Source organism: Cyprinus carpio, chromosome A24 (assembly GCF_018340385.1).
Source record: "Cyprinus carpio isolate SPL01 chromosome A24, ASM1834038v1, whole genome shotgun sequence".
Lineage (NCBI taxonomy): Eukaryota > Metazoa > Chordata > Actinopteri > Cypriniformes > Cyprinidae > Cyprinus > Cyprinus carpio.
This window is the reverse complement of record NC_056595.1, coordinates 19,801,377-19,818,705: the sequence shown is the minus strand read 5'-3', so window position 1 is coordinate 19,818,705 and position 17,329 is coordinate 19,801,377. Positions and strand designations below refer to the sequence as shown.

At 36.0% G+C, this 17,329-nt stretch overlaps 1 protein-coding gene across 2 annotated transcripts; it reads left to right on the top strand.

Moving 5' to 3' along the window:
• The first annotated feature begins 474 nt into the window (after nt 1-474).
• LOC109067338 (polypyrimidine tract-binding protein 2-like) lies at nt 475-12,402 on the top strand. 2 transcript variants are annotated; one of them, XM_042714566.1, is made up of 14 exons: nt 475-629; nt 1,686-1,713; nt 3,625-3,694; nt 4,188-4,372; nt 4,480-4,620; nt 5,469-5,591; nt 5,747-5,857; nt 5,974-6,172; nt 7,151-7,266; nt 8,857-8,890; nt 10,112-10,204; nt 10,728-10,944; nt 11,035-11,112; nt 11,205-12,402. In XM_042714566.1, the coding sequence occupies exons 1-14, from the start codon at nt 622-624 to the stop codon at nt 11,332-11,334; spliced, it is 1,533 nt and encodes a 510-aa protein (XP_042570500.1). In that variant the 5' UTR covers nt 475-621; the 3' UTR covers nt 11,335-12,402. The 2 variants fall into 2 exon arrangements, with proteins under 2 accessions (XP_042570500.1, XP_042570499.1); XM_042714565.1 differs by having other exon boundaries at nt 5,974-6,184.
• The last annotated feature ends 4,927 nt before the right edge of the window (nt 12,403-17,329 follow it).

Below are 17,329 nucleotides of genomic sequence, written 5' to 3'. Positions count from 1 at the left end.
TTCTAGACTTTCAGATGAGATCTTAAAAACAAAATCAACACAACGTAAGCAATTAAAAATGAGAGATTTCACACCAGTATGAAAACACCAGTGTAATCTAAATTGTATAGCTGAATATGGTAACATTTTGAAACAATTGTCTCAAGTGTGTTATTTTATTTCCCAGAAGGAATTCCATCTGAGGAAAAGCTAAAAGCGAATTCTGAGCAATAAAACTTTCTTCTAGGTCCTGTTACATCTGTTATTTTATGTACTGCTTATGAGAAAAGATGATCTATTTACAGTAGGTGTGTATGGGTGGGTGTAATTAATATTAACTGTATTATTTTAGATATTACAGGCTTACAGTAAATGGTGTTTGAGTTTACAGTAGGTGTGTATCTCATATGTAGTGTGTGTTTACAGTAGGTGTGTGTATGTGTATTTGTGCGTGTGTGTGCGTGCGTGTGTGTGTGTGTGTGTACACGTGTGTTTCCTCTTGTCCGTTTCCGCCTCCATTTTGTCACTGGTGTGTGTGTGTGTGTGTGTGTCTCAGCTAAAGCCAGTGAGGAGGAATAACACACACACACACTCACACACACAAACTCTTCAGCGGGTTCATTTTTACACAGATCAACAGAAATGGACGGGTGAGCATTAAATGCGCTCTTCATTTATGTGTAAAAAAAATAATAATTTAAAGCGAATTAGAAGAGTTTTACACTTGCTTGAAAGCTAACGCTGCTAACATGCTGGCGCGGTTAACACTTAACTGTTGTTTCATAATCTTTTTGTAACGGTTGTATTGTCTTGCATGAAGTGCCAAGAGCAAGAAAAATCGCAAAAACTCAAATTAGTAAACAACAAAAATGAGTCCAAAAATTGCAAGCATGTGTTAGCAGGTTAGCCTCTCTAGCTGTTTGTTTGCTCACGTTGTGCACACAATATTAAACAGGAGTTTAATTGAGCGAGTAAAACTAGTTTAATTTATAATTAATATATTAATGTGCTAGAATATGATGTGCATATTCATATAGGTGCACCTCATATAGGTTGTAATCATATGCTTTCACGTTAGCTTTTTTACCATCATAAAATGTATAAAATAAATCTCTCAGTGGTTATATAATGTGTCGAGTTGCATTCAGATAGGAGAAACTTGTAAATGTTGATATTAAATACAAGTTCTGGTTAACCAACTAGCCTCAGACTGTACTCTAGGGCTATGTGCCAAACCTAGGGAGCTGGTTGTTACCTAGACAGCATTCTGTACATTATAGTCTCATAACCTGCCTAACGTGACCCAAATTGCATTTTTGGACATCATAATGCCCGAACCTAGTGATCTGCCTAACTCATTTTCATTTTTGAGCATCTTATGAGTCTCATAACCTAGTGACCTGGATCCCTAAAACTTTATTTTAGCCTCAAAATTGAATTTGCAAGAAACATCCTTTTTGAACTTCAAAGCCTATTGAGCAGCCTACATAGACAGCATTTATACATGCATTTCTGGCCTGCTGGAGGACGAGTGGGATAAAGTGATGAAATACTGAAATGTTCATCAGCTTAATTTGTTGCCATTAAATAACGGAGGAGGTTAAAAAAGATTCAGATTAAAGGATTTCTAGCCCTCCCTTTACATGTTAACTGAATTAACAGGTTCAGTATGTGTCTGATCAAATATCACTTTGTGTTTTCAACAGCATTGGTGACGTCGCAGTTGGTGTAAAGGTAAACGCTGTTTTCAGTATCCTTTGTGCAGTATGTATTCTGGATGATGGATGGATGGATAGGTAGTTACTAAAGTAAACTCATTAATTAATTATTAATAAAGCTAAAAAAAAATGGCCAGTCGACCGGTGCATCAGTATCCAGTGTATAAATAAAATATAGAGGAATCATTGTTAAAGCTTGAAAGTTACTCGCCAAGACAGGTGTTTTGGGATACTTTTGTACATATTTGTCCATCCAAGTGCAAGAAGACGTTGAAAGAATCTTAATTTGCGCACTGTGCAAAACTCAGTGCACGAGTACTGTATGTAGTTGTATTTTGCATCTTGCTTGAATGCTTTAAAATCACTTGTATTTTTAAATTAGCAAGGCTTAAAGACAGTAGTAGACGCAGTAGTGGCCCGACCGGGCCAGTGACAAATTCATCAACTGTCCCAAGCATCTTTCACGCTGGCTGGCCCCTTATTGTCCAGCCCTGGTGATTATCTCAGACCTACACAGTGATAACCAGTGCTGCTGCTATCTCACTCTTTCTTATTCTTGGTTCATCCAAACATTGGCAAACTTTAAATAGTCACCATTAACAGCCAGAATGGGATCTACAACCAGTTCTTTTTATTTAAGATATTTACCATTCCCTTATTTTTTGGTAGTAGACTATTAGTACTGGCCTTGATGAATTTGCGTCACTGAAAGTTAGAAGGATGATGACGGCTTTAGTTTTTGCTGTCCTGTTGGACTTGTAAGCTATAGGGTAGAGTATGTCTTTGCCAATTTCACTGTCACTTATATGCTTTTTTAGTACTGCTGTCAGGAACATAATTCGTCTTCACAGGGTGTAGCATTTATTTCCCTTCTGTTTTTTTCTCTTATTTGCATATTGCGTGGCATCAAAGCCACATGAAAAAAGACAAAGACGCCTAGGGTGATGCAAACATAATTTGTTTTTGAATGGACGAAGAATTGCCAAGCCATTAAAGTGCATTATTGGATATTATTATGTGGCTGATTCTTTGTCGTTGAAAGAAAAGTGTTGTGCGGAAATGTAGAATTGTCCCTTATATATTAGATACAGGACTGTTACAGGTCTCCATCTCCGCTTTTCAAAAAATTAGGCTGGTAGTAATTGAATGGGGGCAGTTTATGTCCAGGATAGTTAGAGAAGAACTTGTTCTTTTCAAGAGATGCCTTCTGAACACAGGCCTTTTAACTCGGTTTGTTTGCCAACAACAGAATTTTCCTCCCTGGAAAACAATGTTAGCCGGTCTTTCTGGGAAAGCAGGTGGAAAAAGAAGCATTTGATCTTATTGCTTTAAAGTCCTGCTTTTTTTTTTGTTCCGTTCTAATCAGCTTTGATGCTGAGGCTTGTCTGTTAAGACCTTGCCATCTTTTAATGCATTCTTCTGCTTTCGGTTGTTTGGATGTGAAACTTCACCATTCTCTTGATTGTTTGTAGTGTCGATGCCCAGAAGGCAGGCTCGGCGGTGAGTTTATTAGTGCCGTAAAAGCAGCGTCCATAAAGAACAATTCGGTGGAATTTTTGGAAGGCACGAATCTGAGATGATCCTATTAGGAAGTTTGTTTTGCGACATTCGCCATTTGCCTGCTGTCCCATCCGTCACTTTTAGCTGCACTTCAAGCGGCGGCCTGATCGCGCCGGGGCCCTTCGGGAATGTGGGCAGCTCAGGATGAGATGACAGCATCTGACATCTTAGACTCAACAAGATTAAAGCAACAATCTAGAAAAATAAGGCGGGAAGGCAGAAGCGCGTGGACGTGTGTTTTATGTGCTGTGATTCCTAAAGATGTCCACAGAGAAATGTATTTCATTGTTTGGTTGAAGGGATTGTGAAAGGAGAACATCTTTATTGGAGAGCGGGATTTTACTTTTCTCTTTGTGTGTCTCCACAGAGAGGATCAGATGAGCTGCTGTCCGGCAGCATGTATAACAGCCCCAGTTCTGGGCTGAGCAGTATAAGCGGTAAGTGTTCCTGACTTCCCCCCTTTCCAAAATATGCAGTTTTCACAACTGTGAACAGCATTAAAATAATCAAATTATAACAGATGTTTCAGAGTGATATCTGATCTGAGAAGATCCTATCTGGGAATAACCTTACGCTTTCCTGTAGGTGGGCACCCACTCTTAAAAGTATGTGTCCGGAATTGCGATTATGTGCACTCTGCATCTTATTACAGCTTCTCCAACAATAGATTTCAATATCCCATTCAGTAGAGGAAAGACTTTACCCAATTAAGGGAAGCTTTGTTTCTTGGGTTCCTTCTATTAAGGATCTCAATTGGAAATTTAGTGTGAAATGTAATAGAAGAGAAACTTAAAGTGCAGTTTAGACACACTTTCAGTCCTAATTCCTATCTTTTATCCTGATGTTGGCATTATGGCTTAATATTTTTCCTTTAGAAACGTGTTCTCTTTATACGCAGTATAATGTCCTCTTTCTGTCCACTTTTGGCAGATACGACATCCAACGGTAGTGACAGCAAAAAACTTCGAGTTGAAGACAGAGTTGGCGTTGCCCCACCATCCCGCGTTCTTCACATTAGAAAGTTACCCAACGATGTCTCAGAAACAGAGATCATTGCCCTTGGGCTTCCTTTCGGAAAGGTCACCAATATCCTCACACTGAAAGGAAAAAACCAGGTGCGTGGGCAAGCTGAAATATTCTTGAAAGAGATTTGCTATTTCTGGTCCGACTAACAGTTTACTGAGTTCATCTTACCTCGTCACTGAAATCGTCTTTATCTTAGGCGTTTCTGGAGCTCAGCACAGAGGAAGCTGCCATGACAATGGTCAATTATTACTCAGCTGTGACGCCTCACATCAGAAGCGTGCCGGTCTACATACAGTACTCAAATCACAAAGAACTGAAGACCGACAATTCAAACCAGGTAACAAATTACCTAACTTTTCTTGAAAATGTAAATATTTCAAGGGACAGCCAATTTAGAACGTATTTGATCTTTAAAATCCAAATATGCTAACTAGATTTTAGATAAGTGAGATTTTGTTTTGGGCAGAACAGTCAATATATATTTTCTGCTATTTATAGCGTGCATTTTTTATGCATTTTAATGTTCAAAGGTTTAGGGTCTGTACTGTTTTTTAAAGAATATGTCATGCTCACCAAGACTGCATTTACTTGATGATAAATACAGTAACAACAGTAATTATGTGAAATATTATTCCTAAATATTATAAATATAATTTCCTATTTTAATATATTTTAAAATGCAGTTTATTCCTATGATTGCAAAGCCAAATTTTCAGCAGCCATTTCTCCAGTCTTCAGTAATGATCCTTTAGAAATTATTCCAATATGCTGATTTGGTGCTCAATAAATATTTCTTATCTTCAGTTTTGAAAACAGATGTGCTGCTTAATATTTTAATGGAAAAATTGTTAATAAATTAAGTATTCTTTGAATTGGTGGAATAGTAAAAATAAAAGATCTATTTATTGTTACTTTCGATAAATTTAATGCATCCTTGCTCAAAAAAAGTATTAATTTCTTTAAAAAATATATAATAATTGGAACCCACCCCAAACTCTTCAACAGTTTTGTATTTTTTGACATTGGTCTGTTGTTGTAATAAAACAAAATGTTGTTGGTAACTTTACATGTAATTCAGATGGTTTCTTTCTGTCCAAATGGCCGATTTTGGTAAAAATGAACTGCTGTGAGGAACAGACTTCTCCCATTATGTTTGTTTAAATGGTGCTTGTATCTGATCTCCAGTCAGGTGGGACTCTCACATCAGGGTCAAACTCTAGCGATGGTGGAGGTACAGCCTCCAGTCCAGTGCTGAGGATAATCATTGATAACATGTTTTACCCCGTCACCCTGGATGTGCTGCAGCAGGTAGGGGACACCACAGTTTGGATCAGCCTCTTATTGAGAGTTTACATTTGTGACAAATTGATGTCCTGTTTATGCTGTGTGTGTTAATTGTTTTTTTAATGTCTTTTCCCCTCTGTTGATAGCTCTCCTCAATGCTCTGCTTTCTCTGTCAATAGATCTTCTCAAAGTTTGGCACCGTCATGAAAATCATCACATTCACCAAGAACAATCAGTTTCAGGCCCTGTTGCAGTACAACGATCCGACCAATGCACAGCAAGCTAAAGTGGTGGGTTTGCTCTCAGCGGAAGTTCATGTGAAAAGCATGTTTTTAGTGCCCTAGGAAGACGACACATTCTTTCTTTCTGTCTCTCTCTCCTTCTTTCTTTTTCTCTTTTGTTCTAGGCTCTAGATGGTCAGAACATATACAACGCCTGCTGTACCCTTCGCATAGACTACTCAAAACTCGTCAACCTGAATGTAAAATACAATAACGATAAAAGCAGGGACTACACGAGGCCGGAGCTTCCTGCTGGGGATGGGCAGCCTGCTCTGGATCACACTATGGTTGCTGCACTGGGTAAAGATTCCACTTCCCTGCTTGGTAAGATCCCAGGTACTTGCCTCTTTTTTTACTATCTATTTTGGTGTGTCATTCAGTGTTTGTTGTCTTCATTCACATGCCCACATACACCCTCGTTGCGAACCCGTATGACTTGTGGAACACCAGACTTATGAAAGGAAACACTGTTTTTACACATTCTGTTTTAATTCAATTTTCATGAATACTCTTAGCAATGACTTTCAGTCCAGATCCATACTATATACAAGATGTCGTATTTTAGAGGACCTTTTTAGCTTCACACATGCTTAAAAAAATAGCAAGATGTGATGCAACAACCCAAAACATTTGTCTGTTCTCAAGGAGACAAAATGGCCATTGGTTCTCAGTTCGTTTGTGAGCCAAAACCATAATTTCTTCATAACGTGATTGATTCTGAGCGCCACTGAATGGGGACAGTATTTTAGTCAGCATCATTGATTTAACTCAGTCTGTCTGAATGGTGAGAAAATGAAAACATAAAGCTGTGTTTATGAATTAGAATGTGCTCTTAAGTACTGTAAAATGTCACGTAGGCCGGTGTCTCTGAGTGCCTTGACTGACCTTTTCTTAGAGATCTACTCATAAGGCCTCTTAATTTAAAAATGCAATCTGACATTTCCCCTGCCACGTAATCAAGCAGGTATTTTATTGATATTGGGCTTAAAATGATTAGGTTTTAAAACCCCACATGGTCTTAACCTGGTCCCTCTCACATCAGGATGAAGAACTAATATGTGTTACCTGTGTGTAATTCAGGTTTTATTGGCTGGCACAGCTAAAATAGACATGAGATGATGACTAGGCCACTTTCTTAAACTTTTCTCTACAGTTAAAGTTGGCTGAATGATTGCCTTTTAAATATACAGCATTGGACTACAAATTGTGCAGTTCTCTTTATATATGTTCATGCATGTAATATCATTTTTAATGTAACTTGTGGACTGGAATGCCCATTTATACCTTCCTGTGTGATTCCAGGTGCTCTGAGCCCGTTGAGTGCGGCTGCTGCTGCCGCTGCTGCAGCTGGAAGAGTCGCTCTGTCCGGGCACTCGGGGGCTAGCGGAGTGCTGCTCGTTAGCAATCTAAACGAAGAGGTCAGTATACTATTACACTGTACAGTGTGTCTCAACTTCTGCTTCATATTTACATATTTCTGTTTGTCATGTCATGCCATGTTACATGTTAAGACTAGAAAATGCCACTTCCTCTGTAAGATTTAGTCCTATCTATGTTTGCTGAGTGCTGTAGTCTCATTCTTTATTTAATAATACACATGTAAAGCACACAAAAACTATAAATACCCTGGTCATATTTCAACCTCAAAATATAAAGATTTATGTTTTTAATTAAATAACAAAATTTTAAATGATTTTTTGTTAAATACAATTTTAATTATTTATTTTTACATTTTCAAAAAGCCTATTACATAATATATCATTTTTGTTTTTAATATAATTTTTATAGGAATTTTTTAATTATTCATTCATTCATTTTTTTTACTCATGTATTTTATTGCTTGTAATTTAAATATGTAATTTTCCATCATGGAATTTGATGGAATTAATATATTTCATGCAAATATATAAATATTTTTTAATAATAATGTTGGGTCAGGAGTAGTAGAGGTCCTTATATGCTTAATTTTCTTTTATTTAAAATCTAATTTCACATTTTGATTTTGGGGTGAAATATGGTTTAGTGTCTTATGTCTTTCCTAAGCCCACTTGCTTATTTTAATAACAGCAATCATTAATTGTATTATCTGAATCCGTTAGTTCCTGCCTCTGTCTGGTTTAACAGCTTTCTGGTCGTACTCCTTATAACTTTCACAGAGTTAATCATTCTCTCTCTTTTGTGTAAACTGTTTTACTCTCACTCTGTGAAAGCTAATGAACCATGGACGTGGCACAACCCCTTTGCTCATCTGATAAAATTGAAAAATGTTCAGTGTTATGTAAACGTCAGTCCTCACGTATTGATGTGGGGTCAGTTGTGATTTTGTCTGTCCACACCATAACTTTAAAAGGTGGTTTTCATGTCTACACAAGCATGGCAATCACAAAGAACCGGGTAAAACTCTGTGAGTCAAATGCTTGAAACTGTGACGCTTTCAGCTTTTCCTGGTCTTCAATCTCCTGCATGCCTCTTAAAAACGTCATAACTCTGCTGTTGTTCAGATCATTATTATCATTATCAGATGCTCCTTTTTTATTTTTTAGTATGAATGTATCCTTACCCTGGTACTGGGTAACTACATTTGGCACAGTTATTTGCTTGTACAATGTAGAAATGCATAAAGCAGCCATTCTCTGACCAAACTCCTGCATTTCCTGTGTACTGACCTGTATTATATTTTTTTTGTCCCCCCCACCTCCATTTATATTCTGCAATCGCTTCCCCCTTTTTTCTCCATTTTGATTTTGTCCCTGTCTTTCTCTGTCTGTCTTTCTTTCTCCCCTCATATCTGTTCTTCTTGCCACGTCTTGACCACACCTCGTTGTTCATGTTTTTTTGTTTGTTTTTGCTTGAACAAAACTTCGGACCCCCTAATTAACCGCCCTGAACCATGATCCATGACCACTTCACCATTCTGCGGGAAACCACCCTCCGTTATGGATGATCTGTTCATCTCCGCTCTTCCTCGACTCTTCTCTCTGTCCGCTTGCTCCTCTCTCCTTCTAAAGATGGTTACGCCCCACAGTCTGTTTACCCTCTTCGGTATGTTCTTGTTAGCTCTACTTTTTTTGTTTTGTTTCTGTTATTCTTATTATTCATGTGATTTTTATTTTTATTATTATTATTATTTTTTTATTATTATTTGAAGTGAACATGAAATGAAAATTTACCTAGATGACTTCATTATTCCATGCTCCTGTAGATATCGACCAATAGTATTCTTTTATGCCCAGTGCCAAGTATTCATGGATTTTACATGTTTGATAGGCCATATAAAAACACAACAAAACAAAAACTTGAATTATTTCTATTTTTGCTTTTAGAGCATTTTGCAGTCAACAAAGAATTGAACTGGTATTATTGGCAATAAACATTTGTTCTGTTAATCCAACTTAAATTTGACCATTTTTAATATAAATTTTACGGCTTCCACTATGTTTGTTTATCTGTATTTTGACCTGTAATTCTATTTTAAAGATTCAATATAAATTATGTGGAAAAAAATTAAGTATTTATAAAAAATATCAGTTAAGACCAATTATTGGTTTGATTTATTGACTTATTTATTGATTTTTAATAGTGAACTAGTTATTTAGTAATTATTGAGGCTAATTTTCTAAAATGTTACAAATAGTTAATACAGAAATTTAATACTAGTTAACTTAATAAAGGTTACAATATAATGGCACTTTCATTTCGTAATAGCTCATGTACTTTACATAAATTTTTTGCTGGTTATGGTGTAGTCTTTTAATCAGCTGCAAACTCATAATCGGGCTCTGTTGTAGCATAGAACATCCACTTTTTATTAATCAATTCCAAATGGATAAATGTCAAATCCAGCCCTATGTATTTTTTCCTGTTGAATGTTCTTGGAATTACATAACATTATGGAAATAAAATGGATTGCGAAAGCCATTTCATGTTGACTTTAAACCATTACCATTAATTGGCTTTTAGAGTAAAAGTCTTTTGCCTTTTATTTTTTTTTTAACTTTCAGTCTTTTGAAGTATTTAATTTGTTTCAGTGCATGTGATCTTTGGTTCAGTTTGCACAGTATTTATGTTTCTTCTTAGTTCTTAATTCATTTTGAATTTGAGAGTGTATATATCCGAGTCTTCTGTCAGGTTGTGATTAGTTTTCTCCATTTCGATGAACGTTCTGTGAGTCTATCGGTCTATCTTTCCACTCTCTGAGTCTCACTTCTTCCTCTTACCTCCCTCTCTCGTTTCCTCTCCGGCTGCTGGCTGCTCTGTTCGCAGGGGTTTATGGGGACGTGCAGCGTGTGAAGATTCTTTTTAATAAGAAAGACAGCGCACTGATACAGATGGCTGATATGAACCAGGCTCAGCTTGGTAAGACTGCATACTGAAACATCCCCCACAGCACAGCCGTTATTGTCATGGCTAAGTTTACATGCCACTCAGATTCAATTGAGTTGCAAAATAGACTATTTTAATTCTGAATAAATGTCTATTTTAAATGAATACTTTTATTGATTATAATGTTACAAAAGATTTCTGTTTTAAATAAATGCTAGTCTTTCGCATTTTCTTTTCATCAAAGTCTCAAAAAAGATCCTCAGATATAAACTGTTTTCAGCATGAATAAGAAATCTTTCTTGTGCACAACATCAGCATATTAGAATTATTTTTGAATGAGTAATGGCTGCTGAAATTCAGCTTTGCCATCCCAAGAAGAAATTATATTTTCAAATAGAAAAGTAGAAATATATTCAAATAGAAAAAGTTATTTTGTGAAGTATTTCACAAGATTACTGTTTTTGCTGTATTTTTGATCAAAAACTGCAGCCATCATAAGCATAAGAGACCTCTCATTTCTCACCTTCTCATTTCTCTTTGTTTGGATGTGACTCAGCGATGAGCCATCTAAACGGTCAGAAGATGTATTCAAAGATCATTCGCGTTACGATGTCGAAGCACCAAACTGTTCAGTTACCGAGGGACGGTTTAGATGACCAGGGTCTCACCAAAGACTTCACAAACTCACCACTGCATCGTTTCAAAAAGCCCGGCTCCAAGAACTTCCAGAACATTTTCCCTCCTTCTGCCACGCTGCATCTGTCAAACATCCCGTGAGTAAAAAGCTCAAGTGCTCTAAAAAGCACTTGTCAATCTTTGTGTCAGTCGTCGTGGACCTAAGCCATTTTTCTGTCATGTTTTGAGCAAGACATAACTGAAGAAGACCTCAGAGTCTTGTTCTCCAACTCCGGTGGCACTGTGAAAGGTTTTAAGTTTTTCCAGTAAGTCTGTCCCCGTTCAGCTCCTCGTCTAAAGATGCTTTTGTCTTTTCTTTCATTCGTGTGACCGTTTTTGTTGGCCTTTTTCTCTGCAGAGATCATAAAATGGCTCTAATTCAGATGACAACAATCGAGGAAGCTATTCAATGCCTCATCGACCTCCACAATTACAACACGGGTAATAACCACCACCTGAAGGTCTCCTTCTCCAAATCAACCATCTAAAACAACCCGAGAGGTCTTGCTCCCAACTGCTTTTCCAGCGTTACCTGTTGACTGTTTAAATGCACTGGGGACCACAATTTTGAGAGTTTTTTTTCCCAAGTTTCATTCCAAAAGAAGTTGTTGAAAGAAGGAAATATTGTGACTGTTTTCAAGAACATTTTTTACCCTGTTTCCCTCTTGTCAGCACTCTGACATGTAACCTCTTCCGTGGCGGAAAGGTGTTGCGGTGTCTGCACCTCTTATAATAAACAGAAAAGAACGTGCCTTACAAAACTTACATAAATCTTTTCATACTTCATATCCTCAAACCCAAGCAGTCCTCTGAGGGTGATATTAATAAGTTTGGTTGAGACAAAAATATATCTTTGTTTCTTTTTGTGTCTGATTCTGATTAATGTTTGATGAAAGCCTCTTGGATGTTTTTTTCTTTTGTTTGTTTTTCAGTTTGTTCAGTTCCTAATGTCTGTGACATTTTGATTTAAGAATTGTAAATAAACCTGTGATTCCAGTGATGGTCATTGAGATGTTAGGCCAATTCTCAGCCCATCAATCCAGCAAAACCTTATGTTATTTGAAGGGAAATGAGAATGAAACCTTTTTATTTGACATTTTGCTCAGTTTACACCATTTGCTCCTAGCTTTTCTTTCATCTATGTGCGTTGTCTTTATCCTAAGTGGAAGGTTATGACATACATTTTTCTGCATGTACCGACTGGTGCATCTTTATTCCTAGTGTTGCATGGATTGGAAATCACTTCTTTGTGTGATTTGGAAAGACAACTACAGTAGAAGGGACCAAAGTTTATGTGTACTATAGTCTTAATTTACTCCAAGATTGCGCATTTTAGTTCACTTTTCAGAAGAGAGAAGACTCAAAGACAGTCTTATGAGAAGAGTTGAGAAAATAAATAACATTGATTGGCAATCCACACTATGATTTATTAGAGGGACAAAAGGATCTTGTATATTTTGTTTTATTTTAATTGTATTTTTTTTAAACCTCTGTAGAAATGTATGATTCGGCATAGTTTTGGATGTGGCACAATTAAAAGTCTTTTTCTAACAAAAGTGGGACGATTTGACTTGGCTGTGTGTGTTGATTTCACTTTCTCTTTCCTGTTTTCTGCTTTTATCTGTAGCATGCTCAATAAACACTTGTGTAGTTCTGTATTCGCTTTCTCTCTCTGTCTTTCTGCTGCCCTCCACTCCTTTCGATGGTTCTGATGTTTTGTTCACTTCCAGGGTGGGAAAAAGCTTCAGGATGTTTGAAGTGTCAATAATTCAGGGTCAGTCTGATTTGGACAAAAATAATTTGGATTTGTTTGTCAAGCAAAGTGTTAAAAACATAATTTCCCACCCTGTAAATCCTTTCGCTTGTGACCCATCCATCTTTCCTGGATATGAAATTGCTTTGCCTTTTAGTTGATCCTTTTAGTTAACACTTAATTCTGTATCTCATGTTCATGTGCTTCAGCCCTTCCACTCTTAAAAACATTGATTTTAGCAGTGAATTTCACTGCATTTGTATTTTTCTTTTGCTATATTATTTAACATGTTATTTTGCATGCACTTAAAAACAGTCCCTGACCTTCATTTATTTCTGAATGTTCACTGATCTGTTTGTTTTCTAATAGTTTTTATGCTCTAGGGTATTGTTTTTATAATTAAGTACTTCTATTGTTTGTTATTGTGTTTGACCAAGCATTGAAAAGATAGTTTCTTTGTCTTTAAAAGAAGACATTTTTCTGTCATCGTCTGAAACATTAAAAACTGTATGAAATCTCTGAGCCACATATGTATGTGGTATGAAATTTTGTTGAAGTTGGTATTTCAGAGATTTGTTTCCAATTAGATTTCAAGTTGTTTTTGGTTATTCAGGAAGCGATGTCATATATAATATGCAGTAGCATTCAAATTCACACATTTTCACTCATTCTTTCCCCATGTAGAGAACTATGTGGTGTTTGCTATATAGTGAATAGCGAATGAGTGAACAATTGAAATATTTCCGACACAGCTTGTACATGAATATACTATAGGAGTAAAAGCACAATAACACTCCATTGCTTATGTTGTATTTTGCACCATCATGAAATCTCTGGGTGAGATGTCATAATGGACATAAGCAGAGGCAAAATTTTCAAAATTGTCTAATTTCACAGCAAATCCTTTTCTACATTAATGGGTTCATATTACGTGATTTAAATGTTACAAGCTCTTGGTGCATAAAGAAGATCTGTAAAGTTGCAAAGACTAAAGTCTCAAATCCAAAGAGATATTCTTTATAAAAGTTAAGAGTCAACCACACCCCCCTAAAACGACTCATTCTAACACGCCCCCACATGTCTACGTCACGATGTGGGACGATTTGCATAATGCCGCCCAAATGTTCACGCAAAGAAAGAAAGGTGTACCTTTTATTCTCGTTGTAGTATTGTTGTTGCCGCACCACCCTGTTGTGGCGATGCTGTGACCTCTTTAACAGTTGTGCAAGACTGTTTCTTGGCATCATGCTGATGCAGAAGACTGGATTTGAAAACAAAACTAATTTTGTGCAATAAAACCTAAATGTGAATGCATGTTTTCAATTATTTTGTCTCAAGTGGGCTGTGAGACTTAAACCACTAGTCACATGGGTTCAAAAGTTTCTTTTCTTTGGCTAAAACAGAGATTGTCTAACTCCCCCCTTCAGCATTCCTTCATTTCACCGCTTTCTCGCTCTGTGCCGTTATTGAGTCTCTGTGTTGGATGGTCGTACTGTGATGGACGTCCTGTCTTGCCTTGTCTGATGAAGACAATCCTCTAGCCTGTTTCAAAGTTGGGGTCCGGATGCTGCAATTCATCACAGGCCAGACGGCAGCGTTGCTCCATGCTGCTTTTATTTTGCACACTTAAATCGAAACACTCGTGTTCTCGATCTACCTTTATAAACAAAAATGACACAATAAATCAGAGCAGGGACCCAGACCAAATCAATACCTCGTCTGGAGCGTGAATCATGTGCTCCAGACATCTGTATCCACCAGCCATTACGCTGGCACAGGGGGAGGGAGCTGGTCTTCTCCCCTGGCCTTTTGTTTTCCATATAAACCCTTGGAATAAGACCTTTGGTGAGGAGATTTACACCTGATGTCTTAATGTACAACAAAACTGTGTGTCAGTTAGCATTTTTACTCTCACTTACCAGTTTTCAATCAAGTTTTTTCTAGGTTCTTTTCAGTGTTAATCACAGACAGAGGAAAATTAGGTTTGTGGGAAACAAATTCAATACTCAACCAAAGTATTTCATAAAATATGGCAGTTTACTATTTCTGCTTATTTTCTGTATAGAGTAAAATGTATTGAATATACTTGTTTAAAATGGCACACTGAGAGAGATACTACTGTGTATCCCACAGTTCCGTGTGCTCAACTTGAACTTCCACTTCCTGTGGGAACGAACCGTAGATAATATCAGATGCCATTTTTTGACTCATTATTTAACCAGGATGCCAAGAGTTAAAACGATTTTTACACACAATTGAATAAGAAATGCAAAAAGTTTCTATTTCAGATTAGTGTTGCATAATATGTTCTTAAACTATTAAAAAAAGTTGATATACTTAGGCAATATTAGACAAGTTTTTTTTTTTTTTTTAGCTTTTGATGAAAATATATTTTAAATGTAAAACCTGAGCTCCTGAAATATCAACATAATGTGTACAAGTTGTTACAATGAGTAATGTTGTGAATGCGACATTGCAGATTCTTTATGCTTCAGTTATTCATTGTTCATGTTATAGCATTTTGTTTCAAAAAGCGTGTATTTACAAAATACTATATCCCACAATGCTGTTCCTGGAAAGAAATGTAGATAAAATCACATGCCATTATTTGACTCATCATTTGACCAGAATATATATATATATATATATATATATATTTATATATATATATATATATATATATATATATATATATATATATATATATACTAACAGTAGATATACTTAAGCAATAATGCAAAAGCTAATTTAATTTTGATGAAAATATATTCTTAAATTTAAAACCTGAGCTGCTGGAATATCATGAGTACAAGTTGCTAAAATGAGTAATTTTGTGAATACAACACTGCAAATCCTTTAATTATTCATTGTTCATGTTTTAGCGTTTTGCTGCAAAAAGTGCATATTCACAAAACATTTTGTGGCTTTCAACATCATCTGTTCATTTGTGTCTGATGTAAGTTGCAATATTAGTATGTTGTTAGTATATTGTACAATAGTATTTGCTATTGTCCTCTTGCATTATAAGCACTGTATTTTCCTGTTTAACACTGTAAAGCTGCTTTGACAAAATCTGTATTGTATAAAGCACAATATAAATAAAGGTGACTTGACATATTTGTGTGTTAAGTCGCTCACAAAATGCTTCATTTTATCATTGTTCTGCTTCAGCACACAAAGCTAAAGCGGGGCATTATTGACTTATGAATTGATTATTTGGAAGTCATATTGTTTGTAGACTTGTCTTCTTCGAAAAACATTATTAATGGTGTTCTTTTTTTCTTGTCTTATTTTCATCAGCAATGTTTTTTTTTTTTTTTTACATCATGTAATTACAGTAAAGATGCACATGTTGTTTAGTCTTTGTCAGTGAAAGACAAAAAACTTTACTGACAAATACTTTCCTTTAAAAAGGTTCCTTTTATCTTCCATTTCAAAAGTTACAACCATTCCAACTTATTTTAGCCTTCTCCCCTGATCACTCTCTTGGCTTAACTGATTGACAGTCATTTTTAATGTGGTGTAAGTGTATTGTGGTTCTCGTCATTGCTGCAGCAGAACCCAATTTGCCTTCCTTTTAATGGAGATACAGTCGAACGCCTGCTGTTTTGATATTGTATTCCATTTACTAAGTTCACTGCTTGATCATCTGTGCGAGTCTAACTGCTAATCTATAATCGCTGCAGTCAGGCAAGTCTGCTCAGTTAAAGGGCCAGACCATCTCAATACATCACCTGCTCTCATAATCTAAGCGTGTGTCAACCCTGTTGCCCCTGGTGGTGTGACATCTAATTCAGCTTGGGTCCTCTGATAATGACAGTATCGATTTAAATTGTATGTCATTTTTTCTCTCTTCAGCAGACATGCTTGTCTTTTTATGCTATGGTTGCTTCAAGATGAGAGCTCAGTCGGCCCAGTGGGACTGTGAGATTGTCATGTGCCGTCTCCAATCACGTGGGTTTGAAAGTTGCTGTCTGTATCTGGAAAATTACATCTGTTTAGCTTCTGTTTGTTCTGCGTTCGCCTGGAGACAGATGAAGAGCACTGTTTGTGTTTTTCCACACATCCAGAAGCACTGGATGGACTCTGTTTTCAGGTACTCAATAATTAGTTTCAGTGGGCCTCTTTCACAAGGAGAATGAATTTATGTTTAAATTGTTTGTAACACAATCATTTTCTATTAATACATAAATCGATGTATTCTGTTAAATGATTCTATTCAATATTGTTTACAAAAACATAATGCAAATTGTCACATTCAGTGAAACAAAAATTAAGTAAACTATCTTATTCAATTGAAGTGGCCAGTAACAAAATATTTTTATGTATATTAGATGTGACAAAAATATTAAGTGCACTAACAATATTCAATGCACCTTCATCCTTATTTAAATTGGCACATTTAATGCAACAAAAATTTAATTGTCATATTCAATGCAACAAAAAATATTAATAAATAAATTTTTCCATTTAATGCACCTACAAACATTTTGTAATTTGTCGCAATTGTTTCATTCTGTGCAACAAAATATTAGGTAAATTATATTTAATGTGACAAAAATGGGGTAAATTGTATTCAGCAGAACAATAATATCCATATATTTGTTGGAACTTGTTACATTCAATGCATCAACAAACATTATGTAAATTGATCTATTCAATTGCATTTAATGTATTAAACATTTTTATATAAATTACTGAATTCAGTGCAACAAAAATTAATTGTCATT